Consider the following 16,874-nt stretch of genomic DNA (forward strand, 5'->3'; position numbering starts at 1 on the left):
CCTGCTCAAGGGACTTGAAGGGTACGCGGCCGCGTACCTGGATGACATTGCCGTCTTCAGTCCCACCTGGGAAGATCACCTAGAGCATCTAGCACAGGTGCTCAGGCGGATCCACCAGGCAGGTTTGACCATCAAGCCGGGAAAGTGTCAGCTGGCCATGAGCGAGGTCCAGTACCTCGGTCACCGGGTAGGCGGGAAAACACTGAAGCCCGAGCCTGAGAAAGTGGAAGCCATCGCATCCTGGCCCACCCCCAGGACCAAGAAGCAGGTGATGTCCTTCTTGGGGACCGCTGGGTACTATAGGAGGTTTGTTCCATGCTATAGTAGCCTGGCAAAGCCCTTGACGGACCTCACCAAGAAGAAGCTGCCCTCTGCAGTCGATTGGACAGTGGACTGCGAGACAGCCTTCCGGGCCCTAAAGGACGCCCTGTCCAGCCCGCCCGTGCTACAGGCAGCCGACTTCACGCGGCCGTTTGTAGTACAGACCGACGCCAGTGACTTCGGCCTCGGTGCGGTACTCAGCCAGGTGGACTCTGCGAGCCAAGAGCACCCAGTCTTGTACCTGAGCAGGAAGCTGTTACCGAGGGAAGTAGCCTATTCCACAATGGAGAAGGAATGCCTAGCCATAGTGTGGGCTCTGCAGCGTCTGCAACCCTATCTATACGGGCGCCACTTCATCGTGGAGACGGACCACAATCCCCTCAGCTGGTTACACACTGTCTCCGGGACGAATGGCAGGTTGTTGCGATGGAGCCTTGCGCTCCAGCAATACAACTTCACCATTCGACACAAAAGGGGCCGGGACCACGGTAACGCAGACGGGCTGTCCCGACAAGGAGAGGTCGCGGACGGGCGCACGGGGGAACACCGGAGTGTGCTGCCCCCTAGCGCCCTCAAAAGGGGGGAGGTGTGAGGCAAACCCTGGGATATGAAGATGAATTATGACTTCCAGTCATAATCGCTCTCATCACTCCATGGCAGTGCCCCCTCCCTTCTTGTTCTCAGATGTCCAGCATCTGTGAAGGTGTCACATCCCAGCAACACATCCCATGGCCATCTCCTGTGATATGGAGATTAGGTGATGTGGGAACAATGGACACAGGATGACTCCCTGCCGTGACCCTGTAGTAGGGGCTGCTATCTAGTTAGCAAGCTTGGAAGTATCCAGACAGGACGACTCCAGTAAAAAAATGGTTCATATCTCGCAAGCCATATTTCCGATAAATATGGCAACCATAAAAATGGTGTCTCCGCATGCGGACGATGCTGGCACACCCTTTTTATGGGAGCAGGACCTGGGGAAATACCCCAGGCGTGATATCAGCCAATGGGGAACTAGTAGACAAGTCATGAGTCCTCTCGTTCTGTAGCTAAATTCATAGCTGTCACAATGAGAGCGTCGGCGTCCGCCTACGACGCTCCCAGGCCAAGTTATGGCCATATTCCATGTTGTGGATTTTGTCCATAACTCCAGCCAGGGGTGGAGCAGTGCTCCCTCTGAGGTCACTAAGGTAGGAGGGGACCTGGATTTGCCCAGGTTGATAACCCTACTTCGGCCATTTTCCAGTGTTCTTCTGCTCGGGGGCCTGGTTGGGAAAGACCTGTGAGGGAGTTCCTGGAAACCTGGTCTATGGCGCCCCCCTGTGGCCAGACGCACAAGGTAACTGCTGGAACTGTGTATGCCTGTTTGTAACCCATGCTTTGCTTGTAACTGTACTCTGACATATGTATATTCTGTAGATTCCCTATTGTATATATTGTAGTTTCTAGTGTGCTTTAGGCTGATTAAATTATATAATTAATCTTGGGCTGTTCTGTTATCTCGATCTTGAATCCCACGTCTGTGTGTTCGGCTAATAGTTACCGTGAAGCGGTTGGTGGCAGCGAGTTGTGCCAAGGATTATTGTGGGGAGGCCAGTGAGATTCGGGGAGGTTTTATATATTCCGCCCGCGGAGGTCGGGGGAATATATACCCTACTCTCACCGGGGACCCTTCAATAATCGGCATAAGTAGTATAGCGGCCTCCTTGCTTATTGTCGGGCAATTCCATAATTGGCCTGACTATAAGAGGGGCGCTAGAGAGCGCGTCACGTGCTCTGTCTGTCGGTCGGGAGGTATAAAGGAGGGGTGACCCCCACTTGTTACCCCCCGATTGTGACGTACTGGTAGCCAGCGCGGGGGATTTCTGAGTGACCCCCCCGGTGGTTCGTGACAGGGGCGGTTCGTTTGGCATCACAGTGACGTCACACGGCAGGCGTCCAATAGAAGCGGAGATGAGCGGGACGTAACATCCCGCCCACCTCCTTCCTTCCGAATAGCCGGTGGCGGCAGGTAAGGAGATGTTCGTCGCTCCTGTGATGTCACAATCAGGGATGTGTGCTGCCGCAGGAACGAGGAACAACATCGCTAATAAGCAGAAAACGATTTTTTGTTTCAGGATGACCTCTCCGCGGCAAACGATTTTGACCGCTTTTGCGATCTTTTGAGGTCGCAAATAAGTGTAACACAATGCGATCTCGTTAATGATGCCGGATGTGCGTCACAAACACCGTGACCCCGACGATAAAACATTAACAACATCGTAGCGTGTAAAACCCGCTACAGACCTTTTGATGAGCAGACTTGTTGACTCTGAAATTTTTTTCCTGGACATTCTCCTCTTGCCTTTTGAATGGATGGACAGACTTCATTCAGCAATCTTCCAACCGTCATGAAACTCACATGTTGCAGTTTGTCAATTTTCTTGGCCAAGAGACCGCTATCGATGAGCTGGATTTTGCTGTTTGTCTTTTCTTGGGAAATCTTCTTCATGGCTGCTCCTCAATTTGAACCAGTGACCTTTCAACTTACTTTAACTTACTGGGCTATTAGGGAATGGGAAAACAGGTTGTAATTTGTAATATACAGAAAAAGATTTTTCCACCAGCAGGAACAAAACAGTAACAATGTAGTGACATGACAAGAATCTGCATAACTAATCATATGCTAAATACAGTGCCTTGCGAAAGTATTCGGCCCCTTTGAATTTTTCAACCTGTTCCCACATTTAAGGCTTCAAATATAAAGATAAAAAAATTAATTTTATGGTGAAGAATCAACTACAAGTGGCAAACAATTGTGAAGTTGAATGAAATTTATTGCTTATTTTAAGCTTTTATAAAAAATAATGAACTGAAAAGTGGGGCGTGCAATATTATTCATCCCCTTTAAGTTAGTACTTTGTAGCACCACCTTTTGCTGCGATTACAGCTGCAAGTCGCTTGGGGTATGTCTCTATCAGTTTTGCACATCGAGAGACTGAAATTCTTGCCCATTCTTCCTTTGCAAATAGCTCGAGCTGAGTGAGGTTGGATGGAGAGCGTTTGTGAATAGCAGTTTTCAGCTCTTTACACAGATTCTCGATTAGGTTCAGGTCTGGACTTTGACTTGGCCATTGCATTGTAGATTTTGCTTTATATTTGAGATCATTGTCTTGTTGAAAGACAAATCTCCGTCCCAGTCTCTTGTCTTTTGCAGACTCCAACAGGTTTTCTTCAAGAATGGTCCTGTATTTGGCTCCATCCATCTTCCCATCAATTTTAACCATCTTCCCTTTCCCTGCTGAAGAAAAGCAGGCCCAAACCATGATGCTGCCACCACCATGTTTGACAGTGGGGATGGTGTGTTCAGGGTGATGAGCTGTGTTGCTTTTACGCCAAACATATCATTTGGCATTGTACCCAAAAAGTTCGATTTTAGTTTCATCTGACCAGAGCACTTTCTCCCACATGTTTGGTGTGTCTCCCAGGTGGCTTGTGGCAAACTTTAAACAACATTTTTATGGATATCTTTGAGTAATGTCTTTCTTCTTGCCACTTTTCCATAAAGGCAGATTTGTGCAGTGTACGACTAATTGTTGTCCTATGGACAGACACTCCCACATCAGCTGTTGATCTCTGCAGTTCATCCAGAGTGATCATGGGCCTCTTGGCTGCATCTCTGATCACTCTTCTCCTTGTTTGAGATGAAAGTTTGGATGAACGTCCGGGTTTTGGTAGATTTGCAGTGGTATGATACTCCTTCCATTTCAATATGATCGCTTGCACAGTGCTTCTTGGAATGTTTAAAGTAGTGGAAATCGTTTTGCAACTAAATCCGGCTTTAAACTTCTCCACAACAGTATCATGGACCTGCCTGTTGTGTTCCTTGGTCTTCATGATGCTTTCTGTGCTTTAAACAGAACACTGACACTATCACAGAGCAGGTACATTTATACAGGGACTAGATTACACACAGGTGGCTTATATTTATCATTATCAGTCATTTAGAACAACATTGGATCATTCAGAGATCCTCAATGAACCTCTGGAGTGAGTTTGCTGCACTGAAAGTAAAGGGGACGAATAATATTGCACGCCCCAATTTCTTCATCGTTCCTTATGGGAGACCCAGACCATGGGTGTATAGCTTCTGCCTCCGGAGGACAAACAAAGTACTACACTAAAAAGTGTAGCTCCTCCCTCCGAGTATATACACCCCCTGGATGACCACATCTAGCCAGTTCAATGCTTTGTGTTCAGGAGGTCACACACACATGCATTCTCATCTGATTTTTGATTTCAAAGAGTTTGAAGAAAAGCGAGTCCAAGCCTGGACTCCCAGCATGTCCCTTCTCACCCCACTGTGTCGGCGGTGCTGTTAAGGTTGATTTACAAGGCTGGAGCCTTACATGCCGCGCTCCTTCACCATCCCTCGGGCTCTGGCTTGAAGTGGGAGCCATCACGGTTCTCTCTGCTTTGCAGGAGACCGGTCTCCATCCGCAGCCCTTTCAGGACCCTGCCGGACGGAGCGCTCACCCCTCAGGGACCTGGCCCTGCGTCTCATAAGCTAAGTATTGAGACGTTATTGAAGGGTCCCTTGTGTATTTATTGTGGGGAGAGTGTGTTATTTCACTGTGCTGTGATTTCCGGCCGGTTCTCTGGTTTTCTCCTGAGAACCGCGCCGAGGGTGCCTGCTCTTCGGCCGCATGAAAAAATTTAGGCCCCGGCTTCGGCTGCGGCCTAGTTTCGTTTTCACTGCCCCTGCATGTCAGTCATGCAGGGGGACAGTGCGGCACCGCCCACCGGCCGTTCAGCTCAGGGGAGGACACTCCTCTCTGAGGAGATGTTTCCCTCCCCTGTATTTCTCCTTGGCCCTCCGGTTCCCGCTCTTGGACTAAACCCCGCCCCCCTCCTCACTCCGGCGCCATTTTATCAGCGTTTACACACTGATCGGCGCTGGCTGCTGCAGCTCTGCATCTGTCTGGGGGTCCAAGCTGTGGAATCCGGAGGGCACACAAAACGGTCTGGTAAGCCACAACCGCTGGTTGTGGACTTTCTTGTACACTCTCTGGGAGTCATTCTGAAGGAGTGTGTTCTTTACTGCAGAACCTCCACCTCAGCAGCATGTCTCTCACTAGGAGCAAGGCTGCAAGGCTTTACTCTATATGCACTGCATGTAAGCTCATACTGCTGAACCGAGCACATATCCACATTGTGATGCCTGCTCTAACATGGTGGTGCCTCAGCCTGGAGTCTCCCCAGGGGTCCCTCCGGCTGCTCCAGCCCCGGTGGCTGAACCCCCGGCTTGGGTAGCATCGTTTTCTAAAGCTATCTCCCAGTCCTTTGCCGACTCCATGGGACAGCTGTCCCGGACTCTGCTGACCATGCATCAGCCCCCTTCTCAGGGCGCCTCTGCTGCTCCGACTCGCTCTGCAGAGCTCACAGAGGATTTTTCATCTGTTCCCGGACCCCGTCCTCCTAAACGGAGACGCAGGGACTCTTCTCCTTCCTCGTCCCACGGCTCTGATTCACGAGCTGAATTGCAGGGCGAGGAGGATGCCTTTACTGTGGGCTCGGACGCTACCTCTATGTACCCCATTGATCTATCTGAAGGTGATGCGGATGTTAGTGACTTGATTGCGTCCATTAATTCCGTACTGGACCTCAATCCACCAGTGTCAGAGGAACAAGCCTCTCTGGTAGAAAAACACCAGTTTACTTCACCTAACAGAGCAAGGAGTATGTTTTTTAACCACTCCAGTTTTCAGGCCACTGTGACCAAGCCCAGGGCCTGTCCTGACAAACGCTTCCCAAAGCGTAGTTCTGATGACCGTTTTCCCTTTCCACCAGAGGTGGTCAAGGAATGGGCTCATTCACCAAAGGTAGATCCTCCGGTGTCTAGAATCTCAGCCCGGACAGTTGTATCTGTGGCCGATGGCACCTCACTTAAGGATCCCACTGACCGCCAGGTTGACCTTCTGGCCAAATCTGTATATGAGGCGGCAGGGGCCTCGTTCTCCCCGTCCTTTGCAGCAGTGTGGGCTCTTAAGGCCGTCTCTGCTTCTCTGGAGGAGATGCATTCCCTCACCAGGGACTCTATGCCCGAAGTGGTTGCCTTAACTTCCCAGGCTTCGGCCTTTTCATCCTATGCCATGTCTGCCATTCTGGAGGCTTCTCACCGCACGGTGGTGGCTTCCGCTAATTCCCTCGCGATCCGCAGGATCTTGTGGCTTCGAGAGTGGAAAGCAGACGCTTCTTCCAAGAAGTACCTTGCTGGGCTCCCCTTTGCTGGGTCCCGGCTGTTCGGTGAACAACTGGATGAAATTATTAAGGAAGCTACTGGCGGGAAGAGTACTTCCTTGCCACAAACTAAAACCAGGAAACCTGTCCTGGGCAGGAACCAGTCGAGGTTTCGTTCCTTTCGTTCCTCTAACTGGTCATCCTCTAAGCCCTCAGCCTCGTCCACTAACTCAGCCAAGGATCGAAAACCCAGCTGGCGCACGAAGCCGCGTCCTCAGAAGAGCGGAGGAGCCGCTGCCACTAAGGCAGCCTCCTCTTGACTATCTGGCTGCGCCAGCAACGTCCTTGGTCGGTGGCAGGCTCTCCCACTTTGGCGACGTGTGGTTCCAACACGTCTCCGATCAGTGGGTGCGGGATATCATCTCCCACGACTACAGGATAGAATTTTCTTCCAGCCCGCCAAACAGATTTTTTCTGTCCACTCCCCCCTGCTCCAAAGCCGCCGCCTTCTCTCAGGCCGTGGCATCCTTGCAGGCCAACGGAGTAATTGTACCGGTTCCCGCCCGGGAACGGCTCAGAGGTTTCTACTCAAACCTCTTCCTAGTCCCCAAGAAGGACGGTTCCTTCCGGCCCATCCTGGATCTCAAGCTTCTCAACAAGCATGTTCAGGTGCGGCATTTTCGCATGGAATCTCTGCGATCGGTCATTGCCTCAATGACCCAAGGAGATTTTCTAGCATCCATCGACATCAGAGATGCCTATCTGCATGTGCCAATTGCAGTTTCACACCAGCGTTGGCTACGTTTTGCAATCGGAGAGGAACATTTCCAATTCGTGGCTCTCCCCTTCGGGTTAGCCACGGCCCCTCATGTATTCACCAAGGTCATGGCAGCAGTGGTTGCGGTTCTGCACCTCCAGGGGTTGGCAGTGATTCCTTACCTGGACGACCTTCTAGTCAAGGCTTCATCCAGTGCAGACTGTCAGCGGAGTGTCTCGCTCACTCTCGCCACGCTTGTTCAATTCGGGTGGCTTGTCAATCTGCCCAAGTCCACTCTGACCCCGACCCAGAAACTTACGTACCTAGGGATGCAATTCGAGACTCTGCCGGCACTTGTGAAGCTGCCCTTAGTCAAACAGCAGTCCCTTCATCTGGCGGTGCGCTCTCTGTTGAAGCCCCGCCGTCATTCCATCAGGCACCTCATGCAGGTGCTGGGTCAGATGGTGGCGTCAATGGAAGCGGTTCCCTTTGCCCAGTTCCATCTGCGTCCCCTGCAGCTGGACATTCTCCGCTGTTGGGACAAGCGGACCTCTTCCTTGCACAGGCTAGTGGCTCTGTCGCCACAGACCAGGAGCTCTCTTCAGTGGTGGCTTCGGCCCCTCTCTCTGTCCCAGGGACGCTCCTTTCTGGCCCCGTCCTGGGTGATTCTCACCACGGATGCCAGTCTATCCGGCTGGGGAGCAGTGTTTCTCCACCACCAAGCACAGGGCACTTGGACTCCGTCCGAATCAGCCCTCTCGATCAATGTGCTGGAAATCAGAGCTGTGCTCCTAGCTCTCGTACCCTTTCACCACCTGTTGGCGGGCAAGCACATTCGAGTCCAGTCAGACAACGTGACAGCAGTTGCCTACATCAATCACCAGGGCGGGACTCGCAGCCGCCTAGCAATGTTGGAAGTTCAACGTATCCTTCAGTGGATGGAGGACTCCAAGTCCACCATATCCGCAGTCCACATCCCAGGCGTAGAAAACTGGGAGGCAGATTATCTCAGCCGTCAAACCGTGGACAGCGGCGAGTGGGCCCTGCATCCGGCAGTGTTCCGGTCAATCTGCCGCAAGTGGGGCACTCCGGAAGTGGATCTAATGGCATCCCGGCACAACAACAAGGTCCCGGTTTACGTGGCTCGCTCCCACGATCCTCAGGCCTTGGCGGCGGACGCGCTGGTTCAGGATTGGTCCCAGTTCCGTCTGGCCTACGTGTTTCCCCCTCTAGCTCTCTTGCCCAGAGTCCTGCGCAAGATCAGAATGGAGGGCCGTCGGGTCATAATCATTGCTCCGGACTGGCCCAGGCGAGCTTGGTACCCAGACCTGCTCCGTCTGTCCGTAGAGGTGCCGTGGCATCTCCCGGACCGCCCAGACCTTCTCTCACAAGGTCCGTTTTTCCGCCAGAATTCTGCGGCTCTCAGATTGACGGCGTGGCTCTTGAGTCCTGGATCCTGATGGCTTCAGGCATTCCTTCCGAGGTCATCTCCACTATGACTCAGGCTCGGAAGTCTTCCTCGGCCAGGATTTACCACAGGACTTGGAGAATTTCCTGTCCTGGTGTCGCTCTTCCGGCCATGCTCCTTGGCCGTTTTCCTTGCCGACCATCCTGTCCTTTCTACAGTCCGGTCTGCAGCTAGGACTATCTCTCAATTCCCTCAAGGGACAGGTCTCGGCTCTGTCAGTGTTGTTCCAGCGGCGTATCGCCCGACTGGCCCAGGTGTGCACCTTCATGCAGGGCGCATCTCACATCATTCCGCCTTACCGGCGGCCTCTGGATCCCTGGGACCTTAATCTGGTCCTCACGGACTTACAGAAACCCCCCTTTGAGCCTCTTAGGGAGGTTTCTTTGTTTCGACTTTCACAGAAAGTGGTCTTTCTGGTGGCCATAACTTCTCTCAGGAGAGTCTCTGATTTGGCTGCGCTCTCTTCGGAGTCACCCTTTTTGGTTTTTCACCAAGACAAGGTGGTCCTCCGTCCGACTCCGGACTTTCTCCCTAAGGTGGTGTCTCCTTTCCACCTTAATCAGGACATTTCATTGCCTTCCCTTTGTCCGGCCCCTGTGCATCGCTTTGAGAAAGCGTTGCATACTTTAGATTTGGTGCGGGCGCTCCGGATCTATGTGTCACGCACCGCTGCTCTTAGGCGGTGCACCTCTCTTTTTGTGCTGACCACAGGTCAGCGCAAGGGTCTCTCGGCTTCTAAACCGACCCTAGCTCGTTGGATTAGGTCGGCCATATCCGATGCCTACCAATGTTCTCAGGTGCCTCCCCCGCCGGGGATTAAGGCGCACTCGACCAGAGCTGTCGGTGCCTCTTGGGCTTTCAGGCACCAGGCTACGGCTCAGCAGGTCTGTCAGGCTGCCACTTGGTCTAGTCTGCACACCTTTTCGAAGCACTACCAAGTGCATGCTCATGCTTCGGCAGATGCAAGCTTGGGCAGACGCATCCTTCAGGCGGCTGTCGCCCATTTGTGAAGTTAGGTTTTGCCTACTTCTCAGTTTTCTGTTTATTTCCCACCCATGGACTGCTTTGAGACATCCCATGGTCTGGGTCTCCCATAAGGAACGATGAAGAAAAAGAGAATTTTGTTTACTTACCGTAAATTCTTTTTCTTATAGTTCCGACATGGGAGACCCAGCACCCTCCCTGTTGCCTGTTGGCAGTTCTTGTTCCATGTGTTTTCACCGGCTGTTGTAGACAGAGGTTCCGGTTATTCCGGGTTTTACTCTATCTCTACTTGTGGGTGGATGTCCTCCTTCAGCTTTTGCACTAAACTGGCTAGATGTGGTCATCCAGGGGGTGTATATGCTCGGAGGGAGGAGCTACACTTTTTAGTGTAGTACTTTGTGTGTCCTCCGGAGGCAGAAGCTATACACCCATGGTCTGGGTCTCCCATGTCGGAACTATAAGAAAAAGAATTTACGGTAAGTAAACAAAATTCTCTTTTTTCAGTTTATTCTTTTTTAAAAAAGTTTAAAATAAGCAATACATTTCGTTCAACTGCACAATTGTGTCCCACTTGTTGTTGATTCTTCACCATAACATTAAAATTTATATCTTTATGTTTGAAGCCTGAAATGTGGGAAAAGGTTGAAAAATACTTTCGCAAGGCACTGTATGTGTGAGATAGCCAAGATGATTGTCTATAAAATGAAGGTAGTCTCACATTTAGAGATGATTAGACCCGTTGAAGTTTGGGTTCGGCGGGTTCAGCCGGACTTTAAATAAAGTTCACTTCAGGACTCAGACCTGACCTGAACCTCATTGGAACTCACTGGCCAGTTTGGCTCTACGCCCATATACTGTCAGCCGTACACACCTCACTTCCAGGGAAGGCGGGGTATCTTCCTTTTTTTTTGTGTACATTACATCCGATAACGCTGATTTTACCCCAGTGTGAGCCATTCAACCACTGCAAGCGGCTCGAACTGGGCCAAGCACCGAGAGTACCTGAGCACACTGTTCAAGTGGACAGCATTGGTAAAGTACCAAACTCATACACTGATTATTTTTGTAAAGTCCATGTTCAGTACAAACAATGAACTTATTTACTGTTCAGCTTCACTTATCTCTACTCACATTCAAAACTGTAGTTGATGGTGAAATGCGGAGCCTGAAAGTCAAAAGTTCAAAACATTGTCACCCTTTTGCTCGTCAGCGTATTTACAATGCCTTGAAAAATTATTTATATTCTGTGAACGTTTCCACACTTTTTCATGTTATACCCACAAACTTAAATGTATTTTATTGAGATTTTATGTGATATTCCAACACAAAGTAGCAAGTATTTGTCAAATATAAAGGAAATTATACATGGTTTTCTAAATATTTTAAGTAATATAATTTTGCAAATTATGATGTGCATTTGTATAAACCTCCCTGTAGTCTAACACACCTAAATAAAATACTGAGTGACCAATTGCCTCCAATAGTCAGATATTTAGTCAATTTAGTACCGACATTCACAAACATTGGGAACATGTAAAAGAGACTTGGGATCAGATTTAGGTCGTGACACGCTTGAATCTGATCGAGAATATGCCCAGAAGGATTCAGAGAATGTTGAAAGCCAAAGTACTATCAAAATAGGCATCCTGTCACCATTTCTCTTCAATTTATATGCAGAAACTATTTTCAGGAAGGCTGGATTGGTGAAAAAGAATAAGGTATCAAAATTGATGGAGAAATCATCAACAATAGTAAATACAGAGACAATACAACATTGATAGCAACAAGCGTAGTTAGAATGAAGGACCTATAAAGGAGTGTCAAGATGGAAAGCTCAAACATAGGGACTCCTACTCAATACAAAGAAGACAAAGATATTAACTACTGTCAGGTATACCCGGGACACATTTGAGATGGACGGCGACGAACTGGAAGTTGCAAAGGATTTCAACCTACTCGAATCAATGATCAGTCAGCATGCAGCTACACCATCTGAAGTCAATAGGAGAATATCTATGGGCAAATCAACAATGAAGTTACTGAGCAAGGTCTTCAAACCAAGGAACATTTCACTGGTGATGAAGACATGACTCGGACATAGTCTGGTCTTTTCTGTAGTCACACATGGATGTGAAAGCTGGACGATAAAGAAACAAGAGAGAAGAAAATGTAACATCTTTGAAATGTAGTGCTGGAGAAGGATGTTATCAATACCATGGATGGCAAAAAGAGCAAACAAAGCAATTTTCGAAATCAAGCCAGACATGTCGTTCGAAGCAAGGATAATCAAGCTTTGACTTGCCTACTTTGGACATATCATACGAAGAGAGTAATCATAGGAGAAGGACATCATGGCCGGATAAAGAAAAGGCACAAGGCGAAGACGAAGACCAGCTACCTGATGGCTTGATACTATTAGGATAATGGCGGAGAAGACCTTAGTGGACCTATCTAGGCTTGCACAAGATCGATCTTCCTACAGATCGAAATTTGGAACTGCATTACTACCTTAGAAACTAGGGTAAAAATGAGGTACTTTGTAGTACCTAGTTTCTATAGCAGTAATGCAGTTTCAAATTTCTTATATTGAATATTTTCCTAGTATAGTATTTCAGTCTGCAGCTATATTCGCTTTAATTGTAATGACTTGTTCCTTCAGTATGCACCTGTTTACATTTACCTGTGTTTCTTGGATGTGCCAGTCATTTTTTTTTTTTGAGTGATAATGTAATTATTGATTTTAAAGGGGTTTTCCCATGTTGTTGCTTCAGGTGCACACAATTCTGCCTCACCATTTCTGCTTTGCCAGGGACCGTTGTGCACTGGAAAAATGACAGTTCAGACCTGGTATGGTCAAATGCTTGTCCAAACAGAGTGCTCTCCAAGGCTGATCGTAGAGGCAGATTTCCCTCTGGATCATGGGAAAATCCCTGATGGACTGGCATTGCTAGTATCTAACAATTCGGCCAATTTCAGAGCTGCACATGCAGGCTGGAAAACATAGAGCCTGCAAGTGACATGTGTTCTATTCAGCCACTCTGACACTACTAGCTCCATAAAATAAAAAATCACTCAGCTTTTGAAAATAGAGAGGATTTTTACAAGCACTTTGCTATTTTACCCATTGAAAAACTCGAGACAACCCCTTTAAGTCATTTTTGTTCATATTTGTAACAGCTTCCTTAAGGGTACTTCGTTGAATCTTCTTATTAGCGGGTTACTTGAATTGGTGAGGTTGAGAAGTACATGTCTAAATGATGACTATCATTCATTGTGTGTCTCAGGTTCCTATAAGGTGTCAGGACGTCACTGTCTATTTCTCCATGGAAGAGTGGGAGTATTTAGATGGTCATAAAGATACATACAAAGACATCATGATGGAGAATCACCAGCCCCTCATATCAGCAGGTTAGAAGTGCCTTTCAATAATTATGTTTTTACATTCATATCTCATCTGATACTGTGATCACACATAAAGAAATATTTTCAATGACTTTGCTTATTTCAGATGGACCCAACGGTATGACGTCAGCAGTGAGATGTTTCAGTCCTCTGTATTCCCATGATTGCCCAGAGGATATTCAGCATGTCCAACAGGATCATCAGGAATCTGAGGTCTCCACGTTTTCTGAAGTTTCATAGTTTTTAATGTTTAAAGTAGACTTAAAGGTGTGCTCCAGGGAGAAAAAAAAATTGTTCTATGCTCCCTGCCCTCATAAATATAAAGATGAAATGCACAATGCTGTTCCATATCCTCTCACAACTTGTAATTCAGTGTGACCCTGGAGCTGCTCTTTTCTGTAACAGGATGCCAAGGGGTATGACACAGGTGACCCTAGGCTGGCCCTCAGACTAGAGTCCCTGTGCTGTCTCTTATCTCAGAGGTAGGTTTGATGGCAACCAGGGCCGAGCCCCCAGTGAGACCCTAACTCCTGTTCGAGCCCTGATCTTACTCCCCCCCCCCCCCCCCCTCAGACCCTCGGGGCGGGCCAGAGAACACAAAGACAAAACCCTACAAAACGACACAGACAAAGAAGAATTGAAACTCGCACACACAGCACTCAAGCACACAGGAGAGACAATATGTGTACTGGGAAACAACTGAAAAGGGGGGGGAGTAACACTCAACAGGGGAATGCTCACACCATTCAGAAGCACAGTACGGATCACCATAAACAGGAAAATCACCGAGACCGGGATCACTGGAGCAAAAGCTGACACTATCATCAGCACTTACAGGAAGGAAGCCGTGCTTTAACTAGGGAGGAGACTGCTGCTGAGCTCTTAGGTCCTGCTCACCAGTCTGCAGGAATTAACTCTTGCAGAGCTGAAGACCAGTGAACCTGAACCAGCCAACGCCCGGCTCTGGATGAACAATACAGAAGCCTCAGGTTGCTTGTCAGACTTTGTGGTGTGAACAAAGTCTGAAGACAGAGTGCCAGCAGGTGTGTGCAAAGCCGTACATCGCATAACATCCCCCCTCCCTTCTGGGACTTTACATCACAGGGGGTATGTTAACAGCCAGCCTCCTGGTAATAGCTACATCCTGAGAACAGGGGGAGTAACAATGCCCCCGCAATGCCTCCTGCTCTCAGACAGAAGAAAATATTATGGTTCTATTTCCACATTTTTTTCACATTACACCGAATTTAGTGCTCGTAACCTGTAATATTATATTTTTCCAGAAAGCCATCCAGGCCCTTCTTAAATTTTAGTAAAGAATCAACCATTACAAAATTATGTGGCAGAGTTCCATAGCCTCACTGCTCTTACAGTAGAGAATCTGCATCTGGGTTTATGATTAAACCTTCTTTCCTCTAGACATAGTGGATACCCCCTTGTGCCTGTTGGAGGCCTAAACATATAATTAGAAAGAGCGTTCTACTGTCCCCTCATATATTTCTACATTGTAATAAGATGGCCACTAAGCTTTCTTTTTTCCAAACTGAATAACCACAAGTTTAATAACATATCTTAGTACTGCATGCCACCCATGCCTTTAATAACCTTGGTTGCTCTTCTCTGCTCCCGCTCTAATTCAACTATATCCTTCTTATACACCGGAGACCAAAATTGTACACAATTATCTAAGTGTGGTCATACTAGTGACTTGTATAGAGGTAAAACTATGTTCTCGCCATTAGCGTCTATGCCTTTTTAATGTATCCTGTTATTATTAGCCTTAATAGTTATATAAGATGATATAATTATATAATCATAATATAGATCATATAATAATTAGTAATCGATGAATAATACATTTTAGTGTTCGGATAATGCTTACTAAATACTGCATACTATTCCAGTATTCGTCATGACAAGACAAATGCTCGGGTTCCCCACTGACTTGTTTAGGTTTGTTATTCGTGTTGAATACATGAATAGTACTTTGGGATTTGTTACGAATAATCCAAATACAAATAGTTATTAACGCCCATTAATAATAATCATAGTAATATAATTATAATTAGAAGCCTTGGGAGCAGCTGCCTGACACTGGACAAGTGATACAATTATACTATTTAATCCTAACACATGGCATTATGTTGTATTGATATTCTCGCAGGATGAAGATTTGATTAATATTAAAGTTGAAGTAAGAAAACTAGAAGAGGAGGAGTATGAAAATAACAATCACCCATGTAAGGAGGAAGAAACTCCTTATATTAATAAGGATGGGCAGTACATCGGCACTAATGCATGGGACACATGTCTTGATTTACCTCAGGCCTGTAAAATAGAAGACAATATTGTACCAGATTCAGTAGAGTGCCCCATCACTCCGGTTCTGCATCCAATCCATCAGCAAACATCTGATATTAATAATGAGAAACATTCAGCTACAACAGAGGTCACTAAAGCCAGTGCGGTTAGAAAAAATTGCAAACCTTACCAGTGCGCTCAATGTTACAAATCATTCACCCAGAATGCAGATCTCATCCGACATTCCAGAGTTCACACGGGCGAGAGGCCATTTTTATGTACTGATTGTGGAAAATGTTTTACCCAGAAATCTGCTCTTGTTTACCACAAGAGAATACACACGGGGGAGAGACCTTTTCTATGTTTTGACTGTGGAAAGTGCTTTGCGCATAAATCAATTCTCATCAATCACCGTAGAATCCACACAGGGGAGAAGCCATTCTCATGCTCTGATTGTGGTAAATGTTTTGCTTATAAATCCTATCTTGTTGATCATCAAAGGATCCACGCAGGAGTCAAGCCCCATCAGTGCATGGAGTGCAGAAAATGCTTCACTCACAAGTCAGATCTTAATAGACATAGAAGAGTCCACACTGGAGAGACGCCATTTACCTGTTCAGAATGTGGGAAACATTTTACACAGAGAGCAAATCTGGCTATGCACCGAAAAGTTCACCCACAGAAATAATTCCCTTGAATTTATTGAGGAGGTCACAATGAAGTTCCTATACTGTAATATACAACAAGTGTGTACGCCATCTCTTTTTAAGAATCTCAATTATTTTTTATTTTCTTTCATTTTGCATTGATATGGAAAACTATTAAATTGAAATACTATGTCCCAAGAATGACAAAAGTATTTAAGGAGTGATACCTTTATAGGCTAACCAGAAAAAATATATTAGCAAGCTTTCAGAGCACAAAGGCTCATTCTTCAGGCATCACTCCTAAAATACTTTTGTCATTCTTGGGACATAGCCAGAAAAATCAATTGAAATACTAACATGGTACCACAATATTAGCTTGAAAAACAATATAAGGAATGCTGGGCACTGCTGCACTATGCTGTGTGGCGGTGCCGTACTCACAGAATCCAATGCTCAGCTATTCCAGGACTCGTGTCTATAGTCTGTTGACAGCATGGTCAAATCCAAATAGTCCAAAAAGGAGAATGAAGCGGCAACTCTACCTGGTAGTTGACATATTTTTAATCCGTATCTACAGATGACAACATAAACGGGGAGTGGAGGGGGAGTGCGGGGACGGCAGACGTACGACAGACGTTTCGCGCAGTGGCTAGCACTTTGACAAGTCCAAAACTTGTCCAGGGCTTGTGAAAGCGCTAGCCACAGTGCGAAACGGCTCTCTGCCGTCGCCGCACTCCCCGTTCACTCCCCATTTATGTTGTCATTTGTAGATACA

At 47.4% G+C, this 16,874-nt stretch overlaps 1 protein-coding gene across 1 annotated transcript in view; it reads left to right on the plus strand.

The window, feature by feature from the left end:
• The window catches only part of LOC142311084 (uncharacterized), a 46,554-nt gene extending 29,882 nt beyond the window's left edge, over positions 1-16,672 (plus strand). Inside the window, exons 4-6 of the mRNA XM_075349159.1 lie at positions 13,034-13,157; positions 13,258-13,364; positions 15,316-16,672. Of these exons, the coding sequence (XP_075205274.1) occupies positions 13,034-13,157; positions 13,258-13,364; positions 15,316-16,140 (1,056 nt within the window). The 3' untranslated portion in view covers positions 16,141-16,672. The remainder of the gene's footprint in view (positions 1-13,033; positions 13,158-13,257; positions 13,365-15,315) is intronic.
• The last annotated feature ends 202 nt before the right edge of the window (positions 16,673-16,874 follow it).

Source organism: Anomaloglossus baeobatrachus, chromosome 5, assembly GCF_048569485.1.
Source record: "Anomaloglossus baeobatrachus isolate aAnoBae1 chromosome 5, aAnoBae1.hap1, whole genome shotgun sequence".
Classification (NCBI taxonomy): Eukaryota; Metazoa; Chordata; class Amphibia; order Anura; family Aromobatidae; genus Anomaloglossus; species Anomaloglossus baeobatrachus.